Raw genomic sequence first — 26391 nt, 5'->3', positions numbered from 1 at the left:
GAAGTCCCAATGTCAAAATGGAAGACACCTCCTAAGGTAGTAGAATGACCAAGCTAAGATCCTGTGGGACTTCAAGATCCAGACTGACAAACTGGTGACGGCTAACCAACCAGACATCGTGTTGATCGACAAACAGCAGAAGAAGGCTGCAGGGATACATGTGGCAATCCCAAGCGACAGCAACATCAAGAAGAAGGAACACGAGAAGCTTGAGAAACACCAAGGGCTGAAAGAGGAGCTAGAAAATATGTGGAAAGTAAGAGCAACAGTGGTGCCAGTGGTAATCGGAGCACCGGGGGCCGTGACCCCCAAACTGGGAGAGTGGCTACAGCAGATTCCAGGTGAAACATCAGAGGTCTCTGTCCAGAAGAGTGCAGTCCTACGAACAGCTAAGATACTGCGCAGAACCCTCAGACTCCCGACACATACCACCACGCAAGGGGTGAGAGGGCGATTTTATATATATATATATATATATATATATATATATATATATATATAATATAAACATGTATTGAAAGGCACTGGTGACAGTTTATATGTGGCAACATACTTAGTATGCATGTTTTCAGACGACATACATAGTGATGACGTCTGTCTCTCCTCTGTTACGCTCTGACTTCCCAAGTTAGTTTCTGGGTGTGTTTTGTGACGCTGTGATTACTCATATACATACAAAAGAAAACTTAGACTTTATTATACAAAAGCACATTAATGAAAACTTTGCATATGTCCATATAAGGAAACTTACCCTATACTATACAAACAAAACTTTCTCCCCTTCGTTCCACCCCTCTCATGCATAAATGCTGGACAGTGTTGTGAATTCTTCTGTTTTGCGGGGCTAATTATTACATTTATTCATTTAGCTGACGCTCTTATCCAAAGCAACTTACAATTGCTATGTACTGTAAATCAGAGGTTGCTTGCCTCTGAAGCAACTAGGGGTTAAGTGTGTTGCTCAGGGACACATAGGTGTGTCACAGCAGGGAATTGAACCCGGGTGTACCACACCAAAAGACAGTAGTTTTATCCACTGTCCCATCACCAAGCCACCAAGCCACCAACCCATTATGTTGGAAATGGGTCACCTCCATCTATTTATACACACTGCATGCCCTGGGCCCTGTGTCAGAAAGCAGGTTTAACAAAATCTGAGTTTTCCCCAAACCTGCTTTCTGACACAGGGCCCAGACCACCTGTTTTCTGCCCACATGCCCTCAAGCACACCAGGCAGAAAGATCTGAACTTTACTTGTACCTGTTTTTGTGTGTTTCTGGTTTACACACCAGGCAATGACAATAAACGCTACCATGAACTTGTACATTAACTACACACAGTATGTGATTCTGACATGTCCGAGGTCCTGGCAAGCTGTGAATACATCATCTCTTGTATATATATATTTTGGACTCATTTATTTGGTTATTTTATTATTATTCAGTCATGACCACTTTCTGTACACAGGAGTGCCGTACAACAGTCAAAATCATTTCCCAGTTCATCCACCAAATGTTTGTGGTCCGTGTGTCAGATATCCCAATTATTTCAGATAATTTCCAAAGTAATCCATAATAACAGTTCAGATGATCCTACAAATTATTGAAACAAAAACAAATATTTTTACTCGTAAATGAAGATGCAAATGTTTATTTGCATACAGAAAATACAGGACCCTTCGGACTTCACAGTGTGATGAAAAGCCCCAAAGCTCAGATACAGGCTACTAAACATGAGAAAAACATTCACAATTTAGCAGTTTAACAAAAGAAGTGGCTGCTGTAAACAGGTTTATTTTGGCTTTTCGTATTTTCAGATAATAAGTCTATGGTTGGGAGATATTTATGCAACAGTACATGAACAAGTTTTTGAATTGTCACTTATATTATTACTAAAATTGACTTCTGATCATTGCTATGCTGCCATTTTTGAAACAACAGCTCCATTTGCAGGTGAGGTAGGAGGAGAGGGGCTTTTCAGCCGTGATGGCTCCCCTGGTGCCACCAAGACCACGATATTCTCCTTCTTGGGCAACAAGAAAGCCGGGTAAAGAGGCTCCAGGAACTCTGTCTTGTACTGGTGGATGAGCGTCATGGTGTCATCCACCCCGTAGAAAGCCAGCGAGCCTCGCGTGTAATCCACATAAACCCCGATACGAGTGAACTTCTCCGCACTGAGAGGGGTCTCCACGTTGCTGTGCCAGGCGGAGAAGGTGCGGCCGTTCCACTGAAGACACCAGGAGAAGTCGTTTCCTGTGATGCAGCTGTTGCTCTCATTTCCCTTGCGGTCGATGCTCTTGTAGGTCAGACCGATGTGTGTCCCCTCGCCGCTCATGTCTGCCTCAAAGTAGTGTCGCCCCAGATAGAAGCTGTCTGTTGCCAGAACTTGGCGCCACTTCTCAAAGCGCTCAGGTACATCAGGATAAGGATGCTGCCAGGGTGTGGTGTTAGTCACCTTGCGGTTTTCTTCTGTCAGGCGCAGGAACTTGTGAGCCGTATCAGCGTCAAAACTCACGTGGGAGGCATCTAGGAGAGGATTGTGATAAATGTTTGTTGACTTATGTTGTAAATGTTACTACAATCAGGACTGCAAATACCACTGAGGTCACCACAGTTGTATTTCAAGGTCATATCCACCATTTATAATCTTTTCCCCAGTCAAGACTGTAAACAAAATATATCTTGCAAGAAAAATTTATGTATAAACAACAACTAATACATACATAATAACATATAACACATACAGTATCTCACAAAAGTGAGTACACCCCTCATATTTTAAATATTTGATTATATCTTTCATGACAACACTGAAGAAATGACACTTTGCTACAATGTAAAGTAGTGAGTGTGCAGCTTGTATAACAGTGTAAATCTGCTGTCCCCTCAAAATAACCCGTCACACAGCCGTTAATGTCTAAACCGCTGGTGACAAAAGTGAGGACACCCCTAAGTGAAAATGTCTCACTTTTGTGAGATACTGTGTATCTACTCAGATACTATGTATATGTACAAGTAAGTAAAGACTTTAAGAAATCAAGACATAAAACTAATCAATAACATTTTATTCACAAAAATATTTTCTCTGGGAAAATTTAATTAAAGTACATTTAGCTGATAATTCTTCTATACTATTACTTAAGTAGGACTTCTTAATTTGCTTAGATACTTTTTACACCCCTGATGTTCTTGAGAATGTTATTTCGTTAAAATTCAACTTGGCTCTGTTTGTTATTTTTCCTAATTAGTGATTTGAGGGTCGGGGGATGGAGGCTCTTTGAGAATGATGTGGAAACAACTGCTGGAACTGCATTTCTAAGAAAACCAGGCAGAAACAATGCAGCGTTAAGAGTTCAGATTGAGATCCAATCAAGGGTGCAGCCTGTCTCTGCGTGTTTGAACAGGTTAAACATTTACAGAAAAAGTTTTGATTAATATCTTTTTCTTCCCACCTCCAGGCCTCCAGGTTTTTCTTTATTATTTATTAAGGTCATACACCTGATTTATCTGATTCAGAGCCTGTTTAGTAGGCCTAGCTAAGCTGACTCAGCTCAACTTTGCTCTAAAATGCACACATTTCATGATGTGATCTTCACAGTTTTCTGCTGATGCAGTTTCAGGGATGTGGTCACCTCAAAATTTCTAAAATCATGACCGCAGTATCTCAACTAATGGCCCGTAATCGAAAAATTCAAAAACACTTACACTTGAGGAAGTCGGCATGTGTCACTGGATCAGGTAGAGACAGGTTCTGCTTTGCTGCAACAATTTCATGAACTGTTGTCTTTATTCCCATTTTGTCTGCAATGGAAAAATCTACATGTCAGTCTCTGTTAACACATTGAAAAAAAAAGGCAGTTATTGTCTGTCTTTCACCTTCTTCAGGTGACACACAAACCAGGTGACGCATGAAGCTCACAGAAGGTTTGTATGCATATATAGGGACACCACTGCATACCTGAGCACAGGCGGGAAATTCTTCACATGTGAACATGGCCAGACACACAACTATCTACATTTGTGCTATTTGTTCTCACCGTTCTTGCATGTCTCTTTGATTTTCTCTATGTATGAGGACACAAGCATGGCATGCAGCTCCTGCGTGGAGTCAACGATCACGCGGCTGAAGGATTTCAAACGGTCCATCAGGCCGATGTAGACCCCAGGCAGAGAAATATCAGTGGCTTCTTTTTTCCACTTTGAGTACTCCTACAGAACAAAGTGACATTCAGGGATAAGATCATGAGGATTGCTGCAGCCTTTAGGCATGACTTTGCCCTACAGAAATGAACCACAGCATCGTATCTCAGACTTGATTCTGGTAGTGTTACCTGTAAGAAATCAACGTCGTTTTTGTTTCTGGAGAGCTTCTCTATCCGCCCCTGGGTCTTCTTCAGCTCTGTGCACCTCTGCTCCAGGTGAACCCGGATGCCCTCGGCCTGCTTCAGTGCCTGCTTCTGCTCGCCCTCCAGGATCTCCGTCACCTCCCGCTTTGCCTTCTCCACCAACGCCTGCAGCTCCTCGAACTGGCTCTCGATCACAACTCTTACCTCGGTCACCGAATGCTGTGGAAAGGCGCTTTTAGTTTCAGATCGCATTGTGTTGGCCTGAGCATTCTTTACATTCTGAGAGAGGAAGTGATTCATTGCAAAGGCTCTGACACATGGCAGATAAGGAATGCAGTGGCTGCATTGGGTGTTACAATAATTACGTAACTTCGAACTAATTGAGGAAATGTTTCATTACCTCACCACTACTATCAACCACGTAAAAACATGGATTTCACCTCCCACACTTAAAAAAAACCTGTCCGTTTTGGGTGGCTCAAATACCTCAGGTTTTCAAAGACAGGAATAGCTGCCGCCAACTGATATTTAAATATTGTGACACACACTCAGTGAGCTCATCTCTGGTTAGTCATATGGTGTGTTCACCTCAATAGAGACTGTGTTGAGATGAAGTTTGTTGATGGCGTTCTCTGCCGCTGTCACCGTCTTCACGGTCTCAGTCTGCTTCTCACTGAGTTCCTTCTGTGAACACAAGAAGAGAACAGAATTCAGCACGTCTCCTCGCAGGAAACACAACCACACTGTTATGCTGAAAACATGCCGGATCCTAACAGATCTTAAGTATTTGGCAGACTGAGGTTGTTTCTTCAGAAAAAATGTGTTTCTTCACGGTTTACTCTACTCTGCGGGGGTGGGTCACTCTGACATTTGTGGTTTTCAAAGCATTAGCTTGTTTTAACACTCTGAATTCCTCTGGCAGGTCCAGACGACTCCGGAGGGTAACACTACATTTCACTTTGAGAGAGTTGTAACATGTACCAACCTACAAAGTTCATAGAAAGATCCTGCAGCTATAATACTGTATTGTCTGAGGAAAGTCATTGGAGCTCACTCCGCTTTGTGTCAACAACACAAGATCCAATGTAATGTAACGTAATGTAGTTGTGTTATTTAATGTGTCATGTACATACAAATGCCCGTCCCACATGCAGTTGCAATGGTGCTTGTTTCAAAGACAGAATAAACTAAATTTCTTTGTAGATGATGTTTTGATTTTAACCAAAACTTGAAATGTACTATTGTACTATGTAAATTTTGTACGAATTCTTCATTGTTTCATTATAATTCTTATCATAATTAATATTGTTATTATTATTGACTTTTCTTGTCTATATTAATTAATGTTTGTGGGGATGTTTTGTGTTTGTGTCTTGTGAAGCAAAACAGAAAAAAACTGAACTATTGACAGTAGTAGTAAAATTTAAAAGAACATGGATAACAATAGTAATAAATTAATTAATAAATTTATGAATGAATTATAATAAATTATAATGAAAAAGATTTTTATTCATTTAATTTTAAATTATTTCTCGTAAAATTAGCATTAATGCTAGCGGCAGTGGACAGTAGGATTAAGCTAAACAGAGGTGTGAGTCACGCAATGAGTTTTCTAGAAGAATTGTTTGTGTGCTAATGTGGAACATGAACTCTGAAAGGGAAGTTATTTCACTCTGTTTTTCTTATAGTTTGTTTCTGTCCTGTGGAAATAAGTTGATTTCCTCTTTAGCAGAACCTAATTTCATTTTAACTTTAATATAATTTCCCTTTTAGTTTTCTATTCATACACATTTAGAGATTTTTAAGTTTAGCATGTAAGTAACTGGAGCTGTGATCGTAAACTTAAAAGTGTGCGACTAGTGTTTTCACCTACTTTCTCAAACAGCTTTACCGAGACTACAGCCCTCCCAACTGTGTTTGCTTTACAACTCTAATGAAGCAGTTTGAGGTTTTGCAACAACACACTGCAGATACCAGGTGTAGGCTAAAAGCTTCAGATCTCTGAAGGTCACGAACTGTGAGAGAGAGGTAACACTTTAGCTGAAGCTTGAGCTTTCTGCGCATCATAGATCTGAGTAGACAGACGCTGGAGAAGCTAAATAATCTTCTTAATCATGCAGAGCGAGGCCTTCCATGATTTGAGCTTTACCGTGGATGAAAAGTTTGAATTACTGTTGAAATTGGATTTAAAGTGATCAGAGCTGCATGTAAGAACAACTTCAATGTGACTTCAATGTGTGTCCACTGGTGCTGAAAGTTACATCCATCAAAGCTGCATGTCTCTGAAAGCATATGATTCAAGGATTAGGAGCTTGTGCTGCCATATTTTGATCTTATGATGTTGATGTTATTATTTTTGTTTGACTTTATAACTCAATAAGAATGATTTTAATCCTCATGTTTCTGCTCAAACTGTGGTGGACTGCCTTGCAACAGATTTAAAATTAAACAACAAAAGAAAACACAGTGAGGCCAGATGTCAGATAACAAAACCACACGGGAGACTTGGTGTAATTTGAGAACGTTGACTTATGTCTAAATACTGCTGCAACTAACAAAGGACTATTATAATTTGATAATTCATAATTTAGTTTATAAAAACCAACATTTTGTGATTTTGTGGTGCTGGTTTTGTCCAACCAACAGGCCACAAACCCAAATATATTCAATTTATTGTGACATAAAAAGCAACAAATCTTCACTGGCGAATCCAGCTAATTTTGATATTTGCGATAAATGATTTAGACTGGTGGTTCCCAGCCAAATCATTTGAGGTATGAGAAACAAAGTCTGTTTATGTGGAATCCTGGATGCTTTGATCTCTCCAGGTCTCTAAAATCCTTCAAAGAGGACAAATCTGTGAGGAAATTATTACTTTGGTTTAGCTGCTCACAGTTTGTGTCCACACTGAGCTACAGCCTGAGATGAGATGCTACAATTAGACACTGGGTAGTAAATAAGATTAGGAACCACTAGCTTTAACGATTAATTGACTATCAAAACTATTGTAGAACGTTTTGTTTTTAATCAGTTAATCATCTAGAGGAATTTTGATGGAATAAAAGCAATATAGAAAATGAGAAAAGTATCTCGCCTCTATTCGTCTGCGAGCCTCCACCACAGGTATGATGTTGTGGCCCCTGTGGTCCTCCGTCACACAGTCCTGACAGATGCAGCAGGCGTCAGCGCAGCAGAAAAGCTCCAGGGGCCACTTGTGGCTCTCGCAGGTCCTCCTCTCGATGTCTCTGAGCGGCTCCACCAGCCGGTGGTTCTGAAACTTTGGGTTCTCCAGGTGAGGCCGGAGGTGGGCCTCGCAGTATGACACCAGGCAGGTGAGGCAGGACTTGAGGGCCCTGCGGGGGCTCTCGATACACGAGTCACACACCACATCGTCGGGGCTCAAAGGTTCCTCCTTTACTCCCTCTTCTTTAACCTCCTCTTTCGCTCCATTTTTCACCTCTTCAGCTGTCTGTGGTTCTGTGTCTTTCTTCTCCTCCTCGGGTTTCTTTGCGTCCTCAGACTCCTTTAGATCCTCTTGGATTTTGATCTCTGCCGTCTTGGAGTCCTGACTTTGGTCCTCTTTGCTCTTGTTCACAGGAGCTTCAGCCTGTATTCCGTTCTGTTTGGGACTGTCGGCAGGTTCAGGCTTGTCGGTGCTCTGTTGACCCTTGGGACATCCTGTACTTTTGTCCCCGAGACAGGAGCTGCAGACAGAGTGACCGCAGGCTGCCGGCTTGTCTCCGCTCAGCGCACCTGAGCAGACGCCACACAGCTGCTGTGTGGAGGTGGGAGCTGCTTCTTCAGCTGCTTTCTCTGCCATGTCCTCAGTCTCTCTCTGTCAGCCTGACTTCACCTCCACTCTCTTATGCTCTCTGAAAATAACCGGCTCGGCCACTTTTGTCAGCAGGCAGTTCCTGGATCACATTGACGAGTCTGGAAGAGCCTGGAAAGCCACACCTAGAGAATGTCAGTGAATGACTTTCAGTCTAAATGTTATCCGCCCCCTCAGCACTCACATGTAACCAGGCGGGCCAGCAAACTTTGATACACCCCCACACACTATCACTGCCCTCCCCTTCCCTGAAGGAAAAAGAAACCACAGGGTGGAGCCCAAACTGCAAACAAGGAAGACAACAGAGAGGAGTACGGTTGCTTCCACATGCATTGTGTTTGAAGACAGACTGACACTTGTTTGTTGTTTACAGATGTTTTAACTGATGAACTCTCTGACAGCACTAACTGTTACTGCATGGTTCAACTTTCTTTGATAAAACTGAGGAAATCATTGCTGCAGCCTTCTTCATGTGAGCATTTCTGCAACTCCAAAGTGCAAGAGGAAAATTCTGTTAAAATGCAAAAATACTGAATGAATCAGCAAAATCAATGTGGATTTTGCCAGCAAGTGACCAGAGCCTGAGCTTATTAGAGAAATGTTTGTAGCAAAAAGTGAGTAAAACAGTTCTTTGCTAAGGTAAAAATAAGACAGAACATTTAGAGCAGCTGTCATGCGATCATGAGATTAATCACGTGTGTTCAGCCAATCAGCTCTGTTGGCCCCCATTGCTCTTTTGTTTTTAGAAACTCTTTTAAACATCTTTCTCTGTGATTTTATTCTGGAATATAAGTTAGTTTTTCAAACATTATTTTTATTTGTGTGAAATCTTTAATACACATGAAATTAACAACAGATTATAATGGATTCAAATCATTTAAACGGTGGTGAAATAAAATGACCCAAATGGAAACAAAAAGAAAACTAAGTAGAGCAGTAAGGAAAGTCTGCAGCTGGTAGAGAAGATACATCAAAGAACAAAGACTGCAGGAATTTTTTTGTTGGCTTTATTCTTGTTTGCAGCCCAGAGGGACTTAAAAGAAAGTCATAAAAGTGTCTAGAAAGCAGCACCTGCAAAAACAATAACTCTGTTCTGCATACATTTTGTTTTAGAGAATGTTTTGTTCGCTGTACTGAAGCCATCTACCACACTAACAGAAACAACAGCAAAAACCTGTGAGACCTCTGAAATTAAAGCTGCACTAATCAATGTTTTTAATGTAATAAGAACTGATCGAATGATTAAGTGTAATGTGAAAGAAGTTACTTGTACTGATGAACTCTGAGTTACAGCTGCACTGCATTTTTGCTCATTGTTTTGGTTTTATGTTTTGCAAGTTACTCAGCACCAAATGGCAGACAGACACAGTTAGAGACTAGCTGGTGAACATAGTGGAGAGTGCAGCAGCTGATGTCATGTCACATGCTGAAGTTTTGCAGCGCCGGCGAAAGTTGGACACAATTTCTAACCAGCACGCATCATGTTCAGTCGGCGCTGCAACACACCGCATGAAGTCAAATGCGTCCAACATGTCGACATAGTGTTCACAGATGGTTCTGCTGGCCCCAACCAGCAAAAATCTGTCAATACTGCTTAAAGAAACAAAAACAGATGAAACAAAAGTTCCACATTGCAGGTTAAAGTCCAAAATTTTTATTATAACTATATGTGGGTTTCAAAAAAATTATGGGTAATTTAATTAATAAAATTAAATTTCCTGTGTGTAACAATTTATATAATCAGGAATATAAGAGAACAACTTAATTTATATATAAATTTATATATATATGTGTCAGGAAAGGTAATAAAAAAATTCCTGAAAATTAAATGTTCAAATTTATTATCAGACAAGACAGACACACAGAAGCACCTCTATGTCCCTCTGTACTGGAGCTACAGTGCAGTCAATGAAGTGCCTTTGAGATGAGGACACTGTGAATTAAACATGTCTATTGACTACAGCGCCACCGTCTGTCACTATGAAAACAGGCCTGTCTCAATGCAGGATCAGCTGGTTAGCCAGCTGCAGCCGTAGTAACCTGTCCGTTCAGTGTTTTTCAGTTAAGTTAAAGGTAAAGGCATTTTACTGTCACATACACATATATATATATACCTGTTGGCTACCTGTGACCTACAGTTTTCAGGCACACAACTTTGATTTATTTGATTTGTAGCTGTAAAACTGCATTATGAAAACTGCCAATAAATCATACTTAATGTACAAAAAAAAGTGTGTTAAAGCCCATAAAAGACTGTACATTTACAGTTATTTATAACACATTCTGTTACTGCATTTTGGTTACTGCATTATTTTTCTATTGCTGTTATGTTGTGCCTAGCTTCTGTAACTAACTTCATGAATCTTTCTTTTCCACCGCTGCAGTGGGCCGCTTCCCAGTGGGCATCAACAATTTTTTCATATCTCCAGAATATGATCCTCTGTTGTCACTGTTACATCCAGAGTTATAGGAGGCGGTTGTTTACATTCTTTGTAAAACCAGTTATCCAGGTCTAGCAGACATCTCAAAGAGAGCCTCACTAAGTTGAATTTGCTTCATGAGACAGGCCCAAGGTCAGTTCAAATCTCCCACAGTGACTTTCAATGCAGCAACAATTAAACCAAATCAAGTCATCTTTTGGTTGAGCGCTTATCTTTGTGCTGTGTATTCAATTACCTCTACAAGTGTAGGATACTCCTTAATCTAATCATTTATGAGGATTTCATGTTAATTTAGCTCCTAATATCAAATTAAAATACAATCATCTTTAATGTGTAGATCTATTATTGATTAAAAGCCTATTCTGTTTGTTAGAGATGATTCAAACCAGTAGAAATGCACTTTGAAACATCGAAGCTTGTGCTTTTGAGCAGTAGCAGTCATTAGTCTGAACAGTTTTTCTCCTTCGCTGCCTCTTCATCACTGCACTCCCACCAGCTCTGTGATCGGCGGGGCAAACACCATCAGTTCCTGGTATTTGTGGAAGAAAAGGTTCAGGCGGGAGAGGTAGCTGTCCTCCTGGTATGGAAGCTGCTTTTCAGTCAGATACTTGGACACAACAGGCTTCACCTGGAGAGTCGCCAAAGACAGACACGTGCACAGTTTTACAGGTGTAAACAATGACAAATGGACATCCATGGCTACAAATATTCACATCTTTGCCTACATCAAAATCTTAAGAAACGGCCATGTTTTCAGGAGAAAACGCGTATAATAACATCCCCAAAATAAATACAGTAATAACTCCTCAACCATTAGTCCTAGATACATAAGTCTTCATGTAGACTTAGGTCTCCTTTGACAGGTCAGAAGCTAAGGAATATGGATCAACTGTAAGTGAGCTGATTTATTTTTCTATTAAAGAGTAAATGGAGATTGTGACCTGGAGGGCAAAACAACAGACCAACACCGCGACTCCCCCGTGGAGACGCTGCAAAAGCAGTCAAGTGTTATTTGGATCACCTTTCAACTTAAGAAAAAGAAGTAAATGTAAATGTATATGTCTGCGTTTGTTGTTGTTATTAGTCGGCTAATAACTGTGCATTTTGCAATTTGAGTGATTGGATTACGCGGCTGAACAGAGCCGGAGCTGAGCTTTCTTTAGAGTGGTCGCACTGCGGCGTGGGATGAGATATGGCAACTTGTGCAGCCATGTACAGTGATTACAGAGCGATTTATGTTGTGATATACATTTATTTAGATGCTTGGTGTTTGATGTGTGTTTGGTGTAGATAAGAATGGTCGGTTTGAGATGCTAGCTGAGCCTCAAGCTTCACGGAAGTGTGCGGCGTGCATAGGGTGACAAATAATCTGATCGTCCATGGATCTCCCATTTGAATTTTGAGGCGGTTACCCTGTACTTTCCAGATAGTATTGTGGTCTTAATGAATATTGAGTGTACTGTGTTTATTTTAGATATGTGTAAAGGGCTACTCCAGATTTAGCATTGCTCTCCCTTAATCACAGAATCCTACATTTTCCATAATGCAACTCAACAGAATTTTTTGTTAGACCGTTGTTGTTTGGTAAATGTTACGGTCTTTCAAATCTCCCGTCACGCTCTGTAGCTAAAGTTTCCCGCTATGTCTCATGCCCAAGACGCCAGGATTTTTTCTCTCTCTGCAATTACAAAAGTGTATTTTTATGTGCAAAGGTGAAGGACTCCAGGACTATTTCATACCTTTAAACACATGTTATCAGACAGGAAGGGGAAGAGATGGTGCTCCACGTGGCAATTGATGAGCGAGTGTCCAAAAATCCAGTCCAGCACTGGATTACGCGGCAGGTTCAGGACTCCGTGGGTCATCTGGTAGATCCTCTTTGGTCGACGGGTCGGAGAGAACATGTGGAGGCCAATGTGCTGCGGATTACACACAGTTTTAGACAAGTTTGGTTAAATGTCTATGTAATCAGATGAGTTACACGCAGGATGTAATCTGTTGAAAAAAAATCTCACCACAAGGTCCACTTAATAGATGTTCTGGAGGTTTCAATTGTATCACATGATCTTCCACTGCAGATTGTCTGACATTGATTCAAAGCTCCAGAATAGCTAGCAGCCTTGTGGTGGGACCGTTTTGTCAACAGGTGTTTGCAAAGTCTTTCATTCTTAAGTGAAAAACATGGTGGAGGAAGTATTCAGATCCTTAAAAGTACTAATGCAATCAATAATCTGAAAAGTAGCTAAACTAAAGCTTCCAAATGTAAAAAGTACAATATGTGTACCCTGAGATGTAGTGGAGTAGAGGTAGAAAGAGGCAGAAAATGGAAGTACTACGTAAAGAACAAGTGCCTTGCATTTGTACATAAGTAAAGTACTTGAGTAAATGTACTTGTCACAATCCACCACTGAGTACATAATCTATTTATGGTGATACCACCCCGCGACCCTGTACGCAGGATAAGCGGTTGACGATGGATGGATGGATGGTGATACCACTGAAAACGAACAATAGTGACACCCTGTTCAGAAGGTCAGACTTTGTAACTGCAGTCCGTAGGACACAGCTACAACCCAAATTGTAAAAGTCAATGCTTTAGTATTTAGCTTCTATGAAGCTGTGGGCTCCCAGTGATGGGAAGTTTGTTTGAAACTGTAGCTAGTGAAACGGCAAGCTACTATTTATTTTAAGATACAGAAACACCAGCTGCACTGCAAGATACTCAAAAAGCTTAAACACTGAATCCATTTCACATCAGGAAACATTTACCTTTCATATAATAAACAAAGTTTTTTCAAACAAAGACCACTGGAGTGCAATTCTATACACTTCACTGATCAAATAAATGGCACAGAATTACATTACACAACACATATCCTGTTAAGTTTCATGTTTGCCTAAATGTAATTTGAAGAAAGGAAAATGTGAAATATTAGCCTAAAATTTACTGGAAAAAAATAAAGGTATTAGATTTTGAATCAAGGCCTCATGTTTTGTCAATGAGGACCAACTTAAGGCCCTTAACATTTCAGATGAAACTGTTATTTAGTGGTGCAGATTTGACCCTATTTAAATTTCCACAAAAACCCCACAGTGAACCTGGGGGTTTTGAGGGGTCCCTGGATGTCTGGGGCCACAAGATAGGTAATTATTTGTTTGTTTGGTAAATCAGGAAGCAGCTCAACATAACTAGATTTCAGTTACACAAATTTAAATTTGTTTCACATCAATTGACCAAAACAAGAAGAAAACTGCCACCACTGCTTGCAAAATAAAGAACATAAAGTATACTGTATGCTTTCTATACAGTGTCAATGTGTAAAATATGTGTTATTTCTCATATGTAAAGGAAATTAAAAGAGTTTTATCACACAATGTTTTCAAAGGAGTCAACCAAACCAAAGGTTATCCTCGGCTAGTACAGGGGAAGTACAGGGGAACTCTGCGTACAGGGGGAAGAAGAAAAGACAAAGGCCAACGACAGACCCAGGAGACAGGGGAGAGTCAGCCTGACCCCCCAGTGAGAACAAACATTTTCCCCTCTAGACCCTTGACTTCACATCAAAACCTGTGTTTTCTAATCCAGCTTCACACACTTTGTACAATGCACAAGGACCTGCATGACTCCATCTCGGAAAATCATGCATGAATTGTTCCTTTTTATCCCTTTAGTTCTCTAAATGGTCTGATCTATGGGAACACAATGCTGCATTGAACAAGAGTTTCTCAGAAGCAAGAGTAACAAGAAGTGCTCTCATAATTATTAGCCAGCAGAGCGAGAGCCAGAGAGTCGAACACATATGTGATGTGACCGAAAGCTTAAGAAAAGCTACAAACACAATGATCGTTTAAAAACATAAGCCAAAATTAATTTTTTTTAAAACTTTTTTTAACTTTTCATCTAGCACAACCAGCAGATTGACTAGCAGAAAATCTTGACTATAAGATGGATCAGCATGAAATTTGGTGCAGATATGGACCCTTAACTTTTCATCAAGCGCCATCATCATGAAAACAAATATCTGTAACACTAAATTGACTCCCATCGTCCGCAGCTGCACCTTGTGTTTAGTCCTTTAGTCCTAGTCCCAAATGTTAGCACGCTAAACTAAGATGGTGAACATTATAATCATTACATCTGCTAAACATCAGCATGTTAGCATTGTTATTATTAGCATGTTAGTATGTGAGTGAGTCTGTTTACCAAACCCTAACTCTAGAACTGGGGAACATAGGGCCCTGGGAACCTAGGACCGTTTGTCATGTTCCCATTAAATCTGGGGAACATCCCCTGGGAACATAGGAACGTGTTAGTAAGCAGATTTTAGCATTTAGCATGTAGCGAACATATGCACTGAATATGTAGGGTATCGCACTGTAGCACCTGCTGCAAGTACTTCTCACCTGGAAAATGTTGACATGGATATACGGCACACTGAACATTGCTCGACATGCAAACATACAGAGCAAAGCGCTGTGAGGTGACAGGAACCCGGAGACGTGGATCAGCAGCCAGTACTGTGAATACAGGCCCAGGGTTACCATCAGGATGGTCCTAAAGACGTGAGCCAAAGAGTCTCCTTTGAGGTGAGCTGCAAAACCAGAGAATCAGAAACCATCACACGTATGAGAATAAACTCACACCTGAGTTAGAGAGACGAGGTAACACGGGAACTTTAAACAATATCAGAAGGTAAGAAATCTATCCCAACTTTATGCTGATAATCACGTTTAAGTTGAAATACTTGAGTAAACCCATAAAGCGTCTGTCCTTCCTTGGTCCTTTGGTGCCTCTTACCGAGTGCAACAAGTGGAGTGATGATAGGCACGGCCAGGGGAGCTATGAACAGGTAGACAGTGCGAGGCAGGAAGGGGACCTTCCATACGCTGGAGTCCCCGAGTCCAATGACATTAGTATGAGCATGATGCATCTTAATGTGGCCCTGAATGCCGGCTCGCGCTGAGAATGAGCCACAAATCTGAGTGGATGAACACAAGGACAGATGGGCGTGTTTATGAACATCCAAACAACAAAACCACCACTGATGCAACACTTAAAACAATAAATGAAAATTACCAAGCAGGAACATCAACATTGAATTGGCTTCAGCCGAGTTTTATTAAAAGTTCTTTTCTATTATCATTGATAAGCAGCTGCAGAAAAAAAATGTATAGTAAAATGGTAGATGAACTGTACTTTACTGTACCTTTCTAGTCCCTCTCAAAGTGCTTTACACTACACCATTGCCTTTACCAACCCGCTCTCACTCCCAAGTCATCACATATGGACACATGGTCAAGACCGCAGACTGTATATAAGAAGTGGACGTAGTCACGGTGACGTCACCCGTTGGTTTGTGGACTGCTGTTTGGAAGCCTCAAGTTTGGCCGATAGGGCGCCGCCATGTTGAGTTTTTGCAAACAGCGGCACAGGAACAGTGGATAAGCTGCATGCCTTTGGTGTGAGAGACCTGGGTTCAAATCCCCACTGTGTCCCTGAGCAAGACACTTGGAGCAACCTAGTTGCTCCAGAGGCCTGCTACCTCTGACATGTATAACAATTGTAAGTCGATTTGGATAAAAGCGTCAGCTAAATATGTAAATGTGATGTATTTTCCTCTAAATGGGACCATAATTTACTAAATGAACATCATGCTGTGTTGAAGAAGACTTGAAACTAGTGACTGAGACCATAAACTCATCAGGAAAGAGTTTACTGAGGGAATAAATCAGCTGAGACGTAGGAACATTTTACCATTGTTTCTAAAGGAACCAGACTTCTTTTTGCAACCAGAAGAGTCGCCCCCTGCTGGCTGTTTGATAGAATGCAGGTTCAAGGGACGCATTGGATTCATGTCTCAGACTGGAAGCGTCACATGGAAGCGCACTGGGGATCCCCTTAGCATTATAGTTTAAAGCAGTGGGGGAAGTTCTGTAATGTTGTTTCTGAACACTGAAGGTAGGTGTAGAATATTTAACAGAAAAGCAGGGAGGTGGTTGGGGTGGATGGGAGGGCCAGGTCCATTAAAAAGAGACACCAAGGGCTTTTGACCAAGTGTCCATATGTGAGGCTGCTATGCAAGCTGCCAACTGCTCATCAGGAAGAAACTAACATTCGCACACACTGACAATAGTTGGGGTTCAGGATCTTGTCCAAGGACACTTCGGCTGTCTACAGCCATGAGAGTGGTATTGATCTTCTCACCTAACCCTCAGCAAGATGGGTGGTGACGGCGCTCCTTTAAATGCCTTGCTCAAGGGCACTCCAGCAGTAGTATTTTTAAGTGCATTGCTACAGAGCTACATGTGAGAATAATAACCAAATCCAAAATAAGATTTTCCTCAGCAGTTTAATGATATGAACATCTCACCTCGATGAAGAAGACGGCCCAGAACTTTGCCCAGGCCTGCGACTCGCTCAGCGCCCCGTGGCTGGCCAGATGCGTCCCTTTGATGGTGATGACACCGTGAGCCACACCCATCAGCAGCATGCCCGCTGAAAACCACAGGATCTGAGAGGAGCTGAGCAGCAGGAAGGCTGCAAGACAGAGCACACAGGCTCCAATCCAAATTCAGATTGATAGAGATAAAAGGTTTTGATAACTTGACTTTTTATGTTTACATTTATGTTAATTACACATTTACTGTTTTGGGGAACTATTATGTTATTTTACAATCCTTGTCTGAGTCATTTTTCTAGATGTGACTACTGACTTCTAAGCATTCAGCAATATTAATATATAGAAGTCTACGCTAGCGGCCCCATGAGGCTACGATTATCACTACACACCGGAAAGTTGCTGGATGGATGAAAAATAAAGACAACTTATTTATTCTTAGATCCTTAATAGGAGTGAGGCAAAATAATAATATAATAAAAGTTTGTTGGGGGGTGGCACCAAAAGGGGACCCTACAGGGGACGTTTGAGGACAACTTGGACTCTTGGACTTCACGAGTTTCACTGAAATTTACCTGTAATCTATCTGAGGAAATGTCACGTTTTTGTAACTTGGCATCAATGTGACTTTTCGTGAGCTGTTGCTGAAAAGTTTGTCAGCCCTCAGGTGTGTTTGCTTTTCTAACATTTGTCCTATAAGCAACTTTATTATGGATGGATGGATTTTAAACTTGACAAACAGATACAGAATACTGTGAATCTGTTTTATCTTTTAGTCATTTCGAGCAGGTGATCCATGCTTTTATCTCAACCTGTCTGGACTACTGCAATGCACTTTACACTAGCGTTAGCCATTCCTCTCACTTACGCCTACAGTTAGTCCAAAACACGGCTGCCTGTCTTTTAACTGGAACTCGCAAGTATGAACACATTACATTTGAAGATCTTATTGTTTGTTTTTAAATCACTAAATGGGTTGGCACCTTGTTATATCTCAGACCTCTGTTAACAGTACTTAGTCTGACTCTGCTGACTTGATAAGGATGAACTCTGTGGTCCATCTCCAAAGTCGAGATTATCTTTATTTTGTTTCAGACAGCCAATCTGTCTGTCTGAAACAAAATAAAGATAGACCACAGAGTTCATCCTTATCAAGTCAGCAGAGTCAGACTAAGTCAGGTTAACATGCAAAATAAAGCTGCTATAATCACTATTTTACAATAACAATGGATCAAATGACTATGTATAATGTGAAAGGTGTATAATGAATGCTTATAATGATTGCACACTCATCAGGTGTCCAGAAATTAATACTAATGTTGCTCAGTGTCTGTTGGATGCTAAAAAAAATCTACTTAAAATGTGACAATAAGTCAAACTCATTGCTGTGTTTGGTGAAAAAATTCAATTAATGCAGGGATGGTATACAACATTTAACATGAAATGTTAAGCATGTTGGTATGCTTCCGTGTGTAAGCTATAGTGAGCATGAGAGAGTGACATACTAACAGTTAACGTGTTCACAATGTACAGCTAGGCTGACAGGAATTCAGTCATAAAGTAAAGCATTGGAAAACTGGAAATTTTGACTGTTGCCACATGAAAAGTCAGGGGTCTCACTAGAGGCTATTTTAATGGCAAGCCAAAGTGTGGGAGCACCAGACCAAATGACCCACACTGCCATCCCCAGAGAAGCACCACTATGTGGCTGAAAACATGCAGTGTTGTATCTGTCGCCTGTGAGCATCCACCCAGTCATTCCACTGCAGCAGCGGTGTGACTTTCAACCATGACAGGCAGGGAGAATGTGAAAGAATGAAACGATATCCTCAACAAGAGGTGACTGTGCTGGAGGTCCCTTGCAATCACTGTGCTGTTTCTGTTTACGTTTATCTGTAGGTTTCAAAATTGTGCATAAATATCCAACGAAGGTTAAAGTCAAGGGAAACTGGACTTGGTTGAAGATACCGGAAGACGTTTCGTCCCTCATCCAAGGGACTTCTTCAGAACTGAAGTTGGATCACTTCGTTGGATGACTGAGAATCTTCACAGACATTATGCATAAATGAACATTTTCTGCATTTAATTTCTTGTGATTTTCTTGATATCTTTGTCCTGTATTCAACTCTGATTATTAAAGCCAATATTGACGAACATTAAAACACCTATATTTCTTACGGTCAACAGATTCAGTTTGACGAAAAAAGACCTCACTCGGATCTCATGAGTAATTAATGGCATGCAGTACTGATGTTGTTGTACTCTGGTGACAGACTGGACTTTTTAACTATAATAACCCTGCAACACAAGCAGCCGGTGAGGCTTCTCTGGCTGGCTCCCACAGCGTGATTTAGTTGACATGTTTCCTTCCTAACCCAATAAAACTGTGCTAATAGTTTGCACCTCCTATTTCAAAGCAGCCCATTTCAAGGTGATAAGTCACAAGCTCTTTGATACATGATGACAGATGCCTCCTCAGCTCCAGTGTCAGACTAAATTCAATTCAGAAGTGAGTATTTTTGTCACCCTTATAGCACAGTCAGGGAGGAACTGTATAGTGGATAGTAATGCGTGTTAACTGCAGGCACGTCTACAAGTCTAGAGTACAAATGAAGCTTGAACCAGGTGTCCTGTGGTGGTGCTGCTGAAAGCTGTCAGTTCCAATGATCGAGTGACATGAGACACAATAGACGCTGGTCCTAATTGAGGTCAGTAGCTGACCACCGGTGACCTAGATACAGGGGAACCATGGGATACTGGGAATGTGTAAAACAGTCAGTGTGGGACTGACAGAGAGAATGAGCTTTGTTTGTATTTTAAAAATGCAAACATGCTTGATGGAGCACGAGTACGTTTCAGATTACATCAATTAATCAATGAGACGATTAGGGACGAAACGATTTATTTGTAAGGGTAATGATCAATTAATAATGCTTTGGGCTTTAGGAGATTGTTATGGACTCATTTTTACTTTTGTCTTCATAACCTATTCATTTATGAAGACAATCGAAAGAATAATTATCGGTTAAAAATCTAAAGATACAATTCATTTTAATGTTTGCGGTTATTGTCCTACATCCAAGACAGCAGGGACAGGGACAGCAAACATGAATTACCATTAATATAATTTAAATGTGTCAGATTTAGTTTCTGTTCTCTGTCACAGTAACTCCTCTATGCTCCATAACTCAAAAACATGAACAACACCTTAAAGGTAAAACACATACTGTATTCAGCATTTCTAGTTTCTGTGATAACTTATCTTTGCTCTCTTTACTAACAACATTTAGGACTTTTTGACCATTAAAGAAAACCAACCCATGATCCCAGCAGCTGTATGAAGTTTCCACAGAGTCTTACCAGGTGGCAAACAGAGGAATGCTGCTGCCAGGATGCTGCAATCGATTCCCCTCCTCTCCCACCAGCTGCTCTCTTTCACCATCTTCTGCACCAGCCTCGTCAGCTCCATCATCAGTGACTCTTTCTCCACCTCTTCACCACCTGTCCCGCCATTCTTCTCCCACTCTCCCTTCACCTCTTCACTGTACTCTGAATTCCCTTTCCTCTTGACCAACATCTCCCCCATCCTCCCATCTCCTCCTCTCTCATCCCGTTCTTCCCTCCACTCCTCCGGTACAGTCTGCATGTCAGCCCGTCTGCTGAGGACCTGCTCCAGACAAAGTCACCGGCCAGCGTTAAATGCTGGCCTCACACGGCACTCTAAGCACAAAGTCCACAGGTCAAAGCATTACGAAAGCCCCTACTGGCAAGAAGCATTGTCAGCAAAACCCAGCCCCCTTCCTGCGGCTTCAAAAGCGTCATGGACCCTCCTCTCCTACCTTCTCATCTCTCTTACTGTTTCCTCTCTATCCCCCCACCTCCCCTGTCAGCTGACTCCTGATGCAGTCCAGCAGCAGTGGAATTTATTGTTTCACGGCCCAAAGATGTGAGGCCGCCCTGTGACGCAATGGATCCAAAAATCCTCACACTGGCAGCCACACAAAACTACGGCTGCTCAGCTGAGAGTCGACGTCTCCCTCCTCTCTGGTGTCTCGTACATTTTGCATGTCGCTCACCCCCTCGTGTTTCTTTGTGTCAGCTACCCCACCCCCTCCTCTCCCTTCTCTGTAACCTTGGCAAATGTCCTGGGAAAAGAGAAGGAGAAAGGAGGGCTCAGGAGTGGATTAACAGGGGCTGTTCAGTTGTTTCTTCACTAGAGAAAGGTCTAGAATGAAAAGGAGAAGATGCTGGTGTGCAAGAATGTGCCATGTTAGTTGGAGTGTGTTTATGAGCTGGCACAGATGAGAATATATGTGAGTTGCGTGCACATATCTAATGTCAGGAGATTTGAGACACGCCAGTCCTGTTCTGGCCTTGAGACCTTGCTGCCTGCAGTGTGCAGTTAGATACCATATGTGTATGTTTTACTACACAGAACAGCGGGTACTGCAGACCAGGGAACATAAGAACATCAGCTCTGCTTACATCCTCCCACAGCCTTGAGCTTGTTGTTTTTATTTATACAAGAGCTAATCATCCATCTGGACTTTTTGTGCAGACAGAACAGAGAATTGACACATGAAGGGTACAGAGGTAAAGCACATATTCAGTAAACACTGACATATTCACACATAAAGCAATAATATTTTTCACTTTGTTTTAATAAAAGATAATCATGGTTGTAGGTACATCTTCAGATACAAAAAAAAACAAACATAAAATTTACATTCATGCACAATCATTCTCCCAAATGCATAAACAGACAGACCTTCAGTGAAACCAAATATGCCATGGAGTAACCTGAGAGAACAGTGTTATCTAGCACACACAGTGCCACCCCATTGGTTTTGCAACAGTGTCTGCAGAGCAACAGTCAGTCTGTGGCTTTTTTCATTCATAAATAACCCCATAAATAGTCACCATTGTGTATGTGCCGTGGAGTAAAATCACATGTTTAAAGTAAGAAAACTGTACAATGAAGGCATAATAAACATATATTCAAATGATTAGGTGCATTCACTAATACGGAAATCGTTCATTGATACATGAGTTAATACAGTATGCAAACATAGCAGGTGCTTCACTAACATACTAGCTACATGTCACTGGAAGAGAATCCCTACAAACACAATACAGGCTGTGTATGTCCGTGTGTTTGTATATGTGGCAAAGCTTTCCCATAAAATGTTTATTACTTCTTGTCCAGGTTTCAGTCAGATGCCTAGATTCCATGTTGCTTCCACTGACTGTATTGGGGTATAATAACAGCACATGGAGCCAGCATCATGTATGCATCCTGTAATTAAAGAGAAAAATAACATTATGTATTCTGATAACAATGTATAATGAAACATCAACACCCAGTCATGTTTCACACTACTATAGAGGCTTGCAGGCCTCCAAAGCGCCTAATCTCACCTTGTTATATCCCAAGTTGCCAGTAGATGGGGCCATTGAGGTGATTAAAAAAAAAGCTGTTGGGCTCTGCAGCACACCCACACAGGTTTTTTTCAGTTATTCTGGCTGATTAAATGCTCAGGTTGAGGTTGGGTGCAGCCATGCTAGGACTTAGTGACTCACTGTAGATTTAGGCTCAACATTAACAAATGCCATCCACGCCTATTACTGTTCTCACATGTTCTCTGTGCTGGCTACCATTCGCAGTGAATGTCTTCTACACAATATTCTCACGCAGTACAGTAGTTTATGTGCAACAGCAAAGGTTTATCAGGTAGGAAAGGAGAGTACTCCTTCACTCATTACTGACCTTCAAAGCTCAGTGTCTTCAATGGCCTCTGGCTCATCTAGGGTGTCCAGACGTCTCTTGCAGGCATCCAGAAGTTTCTTCCTGGGGCCCAGAGGGATATGAATGCTGGTGAGGTCCTCATCTGAACAGAGTAGCAGAGCCTGCAGGTCGATCTTCTCTCTCCTGAAGATCTGCATGAACTCACTGAGGCTTTGAGAGGCCAGGAAGGTCTCCAGAGGACTGTTCTCTGGGTCTAAGTCCTGATCCAACCCAACGTCAGTCTCCTCCCAGGGCACCTCCTGAAGGTTTCTCTCTTGCAGGCTCAAGGCGCTGCCAATACTGTCCTCATCAAAGCTGGGCGAGCGTCGAGGCAGTTGTCCTCGTAAACGAACATTAGGTGCTCGGCCCAAAGGTTCACTCCCTGCTACACTCCCTTCATCCCGTGCACCGATACCAAACATGCCTCCACTCATATAGTTCCTCCTGAACACCATGGTGCCAAGCCCAGGTCGGGTAAACAGGGAATCACGTCCGGAGTCTGCGCTGATCTCCGAATACGCAGCCTCATGAAGGCCTGGGTCGCTCATGGAACGGGAGATGTTGTCAGCGTCGTCGTCGTTGTTGTCACGCGGGAACATGTCACGTATGTTGAGGCGTGACCGCTCCTTGGGGTTGGCGTATGTGCCCTGTTTGAGGAACATGACGTCATTGCCAAGCTGCAGGCCAGACAACGAGCGCACACTTTTCCTCCCGTCCTCGTAGATCTTGAATGATCCATCAACCTGCTTCTTCTTCTCCAGCTTCTTCTGTATCTTGGGCTTGCCCTTGGCTGTGGAATGCAGGGTGGCCTGAGAGGAAAGTACAGACAATTACTTTATGGAGCCTTCTCCCCTTTTAGTTTTAGCTCTGTCTCAGTTTCATGATTCATATTCTTAAATAGTATCTACTACTGTACAACACAGAAAAATCTGAAGCTCAATATTTCAACAAAGATATTGTCTCCATCCATTGTCAACCGCTTATCCTGCGTACAGGGTCGCGGGGGGGCGCCGGAGCCAATCCCAGCTGACACTGGGTCGCACATAGACAAACAACCAGTCACGCTCACACTCACACCCAAGGACAATTTAGGGTCACCAATTAACCTATGCCGAATGTCTTTGGACACGGGGAGAACATGCAAACTCCACTGCATAACCGCGCCGCCCTGCATTGCAGTCTGTGTGGTCAAATATTTTGGGGATTGCCCAGTTGCCCACACAGCTGTCCTCGCAGGAATAAGAAGATTAACAACAGTAACTAACCCGAAAGTGGGGCGGGATCTATTTATCAGCTACATTTTAACACAAAGTCAAAGAGCAACCACCTGCGAGTATGGCATGTTGGAGGTGACAGTGTTGAACTTGCTCCTCAGAGTGCTGCCACTGGTGTAGCTAGAAAAGCTAATAGCATCCAAGTTGTCTAAAGCCGCCGACTCCTTCATGAACCTCCTCTCCATACGTTCACGGTGCTTCCTCTGGAGCTTTGCGCAGTCTTTGATCCGGCGCTCCGCGGCACGGAATGCCCGATCCTTGAGTTTGCCGACCAGCTTTGGGTTGAGGGTGATCTGCTTGGCGGCGATGGCGTCCAGGTAGCGAACACAGTCCATGTGTCCCTTAGTGGCCGCCATGTCCAGCGGTGTGTGGTAGTCATTGTCCAGACACCACACGTTGGCACCGAAAGCCACCAGGAAGGACAGGCAGTTGTGGTGGCCGTTGGCAGCTGCCAGGTGAAGCGGCGTGTTGCCCCAGATGTCACACTTGTCCGGGTCACCTCTGGGAGACAAATCGAGAAGCCATGTTGGATCTCACCATTTCTGGATTCACATTCTTAATGAACCATACTAGTGTTCTGGAGGTTTTGGCCAATTTACATCACGCACACCATTTGGTCAGAACAGCCCTATTCACATGTGCACTGATTTATCCTCAAGTTATGGGAATGCTGAAGCAATACAGTGATATTTTAAACAATAATGTGCTTCTGACTTTGTGGCAACTTTTTGTGGAAGGACCTTTTGGTGATACAGTAGTATAGTATTTCCATTTTTATAAACATTTCATTTATAAATGTGTATTTCTTACCGTCCAGGCAGCCATTGGTTCCCATTGATTTCAGCACGCTATTAAAATCAATTTACAGACACTTTAACCTTTAACAGGTTGGTAAACCCTCATGTACAGATTGCCCTGACAAGTCTGCATTGCCCTGCAATATGCAAAGATAATTAACAGCTGACAACATCATATAACTAAGTACATACAAATGTTGTTGTTTTCATAGGGCGTGGAAGGCACCATTATCAAACTAACTTAAACCTGAATTTGGGATCATAATCTTTTTCTTAAAATCTGTAGTTATAACACTTTGCAGTACGTAGACTGAACAATCGTCTCGCTGCGTATCACCATCACCATCTATATTCTCTCTGACATTCCTATTTCAGCCATTTCAGTAACAATTACTTTGTACACATAACATAATGTCCAGTTTCACTACATCAACAGCATAGTGTGCAGCAAGTGTACATTTTCTCAGAACAGACTTTAACAGCTGTAATAAAAGAGCAAACCTGTAGAAGATAAACTTCTACTGTTGCTCTCCCTCAAGATTCAATAAGAGAAAAGCTTTACTTTGCATATGAAACAATGGAAGAGTCTAGATGGTGCAAGACATTTTCTTGAACCTGTCTACATTGATCACTTAACTTAATTTTTCTGTAGAGGTTTCTAATTCTATCATCTGCACCAAACAGATGTTTTCTTACAGAGATCTGGCATGGACCAGACATAACGGGTAACTTCGGTATTTTCTACGTGACTAATGGGGGCAACACTTTTTGAAACTGGTCCAGTATTGAGCGAGTGTGCTGCACTCAGCAGCAGCAAAAAAGGGCTTCAACGTTAGCGCTGATCAAATGACTCTTTAGTTGATGAATTCATTAGACCATGGATACAAATTTAACCAACAATGAGTGTGATACTCAATTAATCGTTCAGTAATTCATACAACAAAAATGCCAAACATGTTTGCTACATCTCTGGTGCCTATCTGGTTGCAGCTTCTCAAATGTGAGGATTTGCTGCGTTTCTGATTTATTTTATTGTACAGTGGGGGAAATAAGTATTTGACCCCTTGCTGATTTTGCAGGTTTGCCCACTTACAAAGAATGCAACGATCGATAATTTTAATCATATGTACATTCTAACAGTGAAAGACAGAATCCCAAAGAAAATTCCAGAAAATCACATCATATGAATTTATTAAAATTGATAACCATCTGATGAGGAAAAACAAGTATTTGACCCCCTGGACAAACAGCATGTTAATATTTTGTAGAAAAGCTATTATTGGCCAGCACAGATGTCAAACGGTTTTTATAGTTGGTGACAAGGTTTGTGCACATTTCGGCAGGGATGTTGGCCCACTCCTCCCTGCAGACAGCCTCCAAATCATTCAGGTTCCGAGGTTGTCGCCTGGCAACTCGAATTTTAAGCTCCCTCCAAAGATTTTCAATTGGATTCAGGTCTGGAGACTGGCTAGGCCACTCCAGAACCTTGATGTGCTTCTTCTTCAGCCACTCTTTTGTT

General features: G+C 41.8%; 3 protein-coding genes across 7 annotated transcripts in view; all 3 read right to left on the bottom strand.

Annotated features, from left to right (window-relative positions):
• Window positions 1–1412: 1412 nt before the first annotated feature.
• Window positions 1413–8784, bottom strand: trim16 (tripartite motif containing 16). Of its 2 annotated transcripts, XM_046069665.1 has the most exons (7): window positions 7558–8784; window positions 7440–7476; window positions 4934–5029; window positions 4331–4564; window positions 4037–4208; window positions 3705–3800; window positions 1413–2525 (listed from the first exon to the last, which is right to left on the bottom strand). In XM_046069665.1, the coding sequence occupies exons 1-7, from the start codon at window positions 8163–8165 to the stop codon at window positions 1915–1917; spliced, it is 1854 nt and encodes a 617-aa protein (XP_045925621.1). In that variant the 5' UTR covers window positions 8166–8784; the 3' UTR covers window positions 1413–1914. The 2 variants fall into 2 exon arrangements, with proteins under 2 accessions (XP_045925621.1, XP_045925620.1); XM_046069664.1 differs by having other exon boundaries at window positions 7440–8783.
• A 1217-nt stretch (window positions 8785–10001) lies between these two features.
• Window positions 10002–21056, bottom strand: fads6 (fatty acid desaturase 6). Its single transcript, XM_046069445.1, has 6 exons — window positions 20377–21056; window positions 16990–17156; window positions 15417–15597; window positions 15023–15210; window positions 12358–12537; window positions 10002–11246 (listed from the first exon to the last, which is right to left on the bottom strand). Exons 1-6 carry the CDS (start codon window positions 20660–20662, stop codon window positions 11097–11099), a joined length of 1152 nt encoding a protein of 383 aa, XP_045925401.1. The 5' UTR covers window positions 20663–21056; the 3' UTR covers window positions 10002–11096.
• Window positions 21057–21659: 603 nt separating this feature from the next.
• Window positions 21660–26391, bottom strand: part of ush1gb (Usher syndrome 1Gb (autosomal recessive)) — an 8249-nt gene continuing 3517 nt past the window's right edge. For all 4 annotated transcript variants that reach the window (XM_046069832.1, XM_046069835.1, XM_046069834.1 and 1 more), the window contains 3 exons: window positions 24129–24576; window positions 22784–23610; window positions 21660–22312 (listed from right to left, as the gene is read on the bottom strand). In XM_046069832.1, the coding sequence (XP_045925788.1) occupies window positions 22786–23610; window positions 24129–24576 (1273 nt within the window). In that variant the 3' untranslated portion in view covers window positions 21660–22312; window positions 22784–22785. The remainder of the gene's footprint in view (window positions 22313–22783; window positions 23611–24128; window positions 24577–26391) is intronic.

The sequence above is a fragment of the Micropterus dolomieu genome, linkage group LG14, assembly GCF_021292245.1.
Source record: "Micropterus dolomieu isolate WLL.071019.BEF.003 ecotype Adirondacks linkage group LG14, ASM2129224v1, whole genome shotgun sequence".
Taxonomy (NCBI): domain Eukaryota; kingdom Metazoa; phylum Chordata; class Actinopteri; order Centrarchiformes; family Centrarchidae; genus Micropterus; species Micropterus dolomieu.
This window is presented reverse-complemented; position numbering and strand designations above follow the sequence as displayed.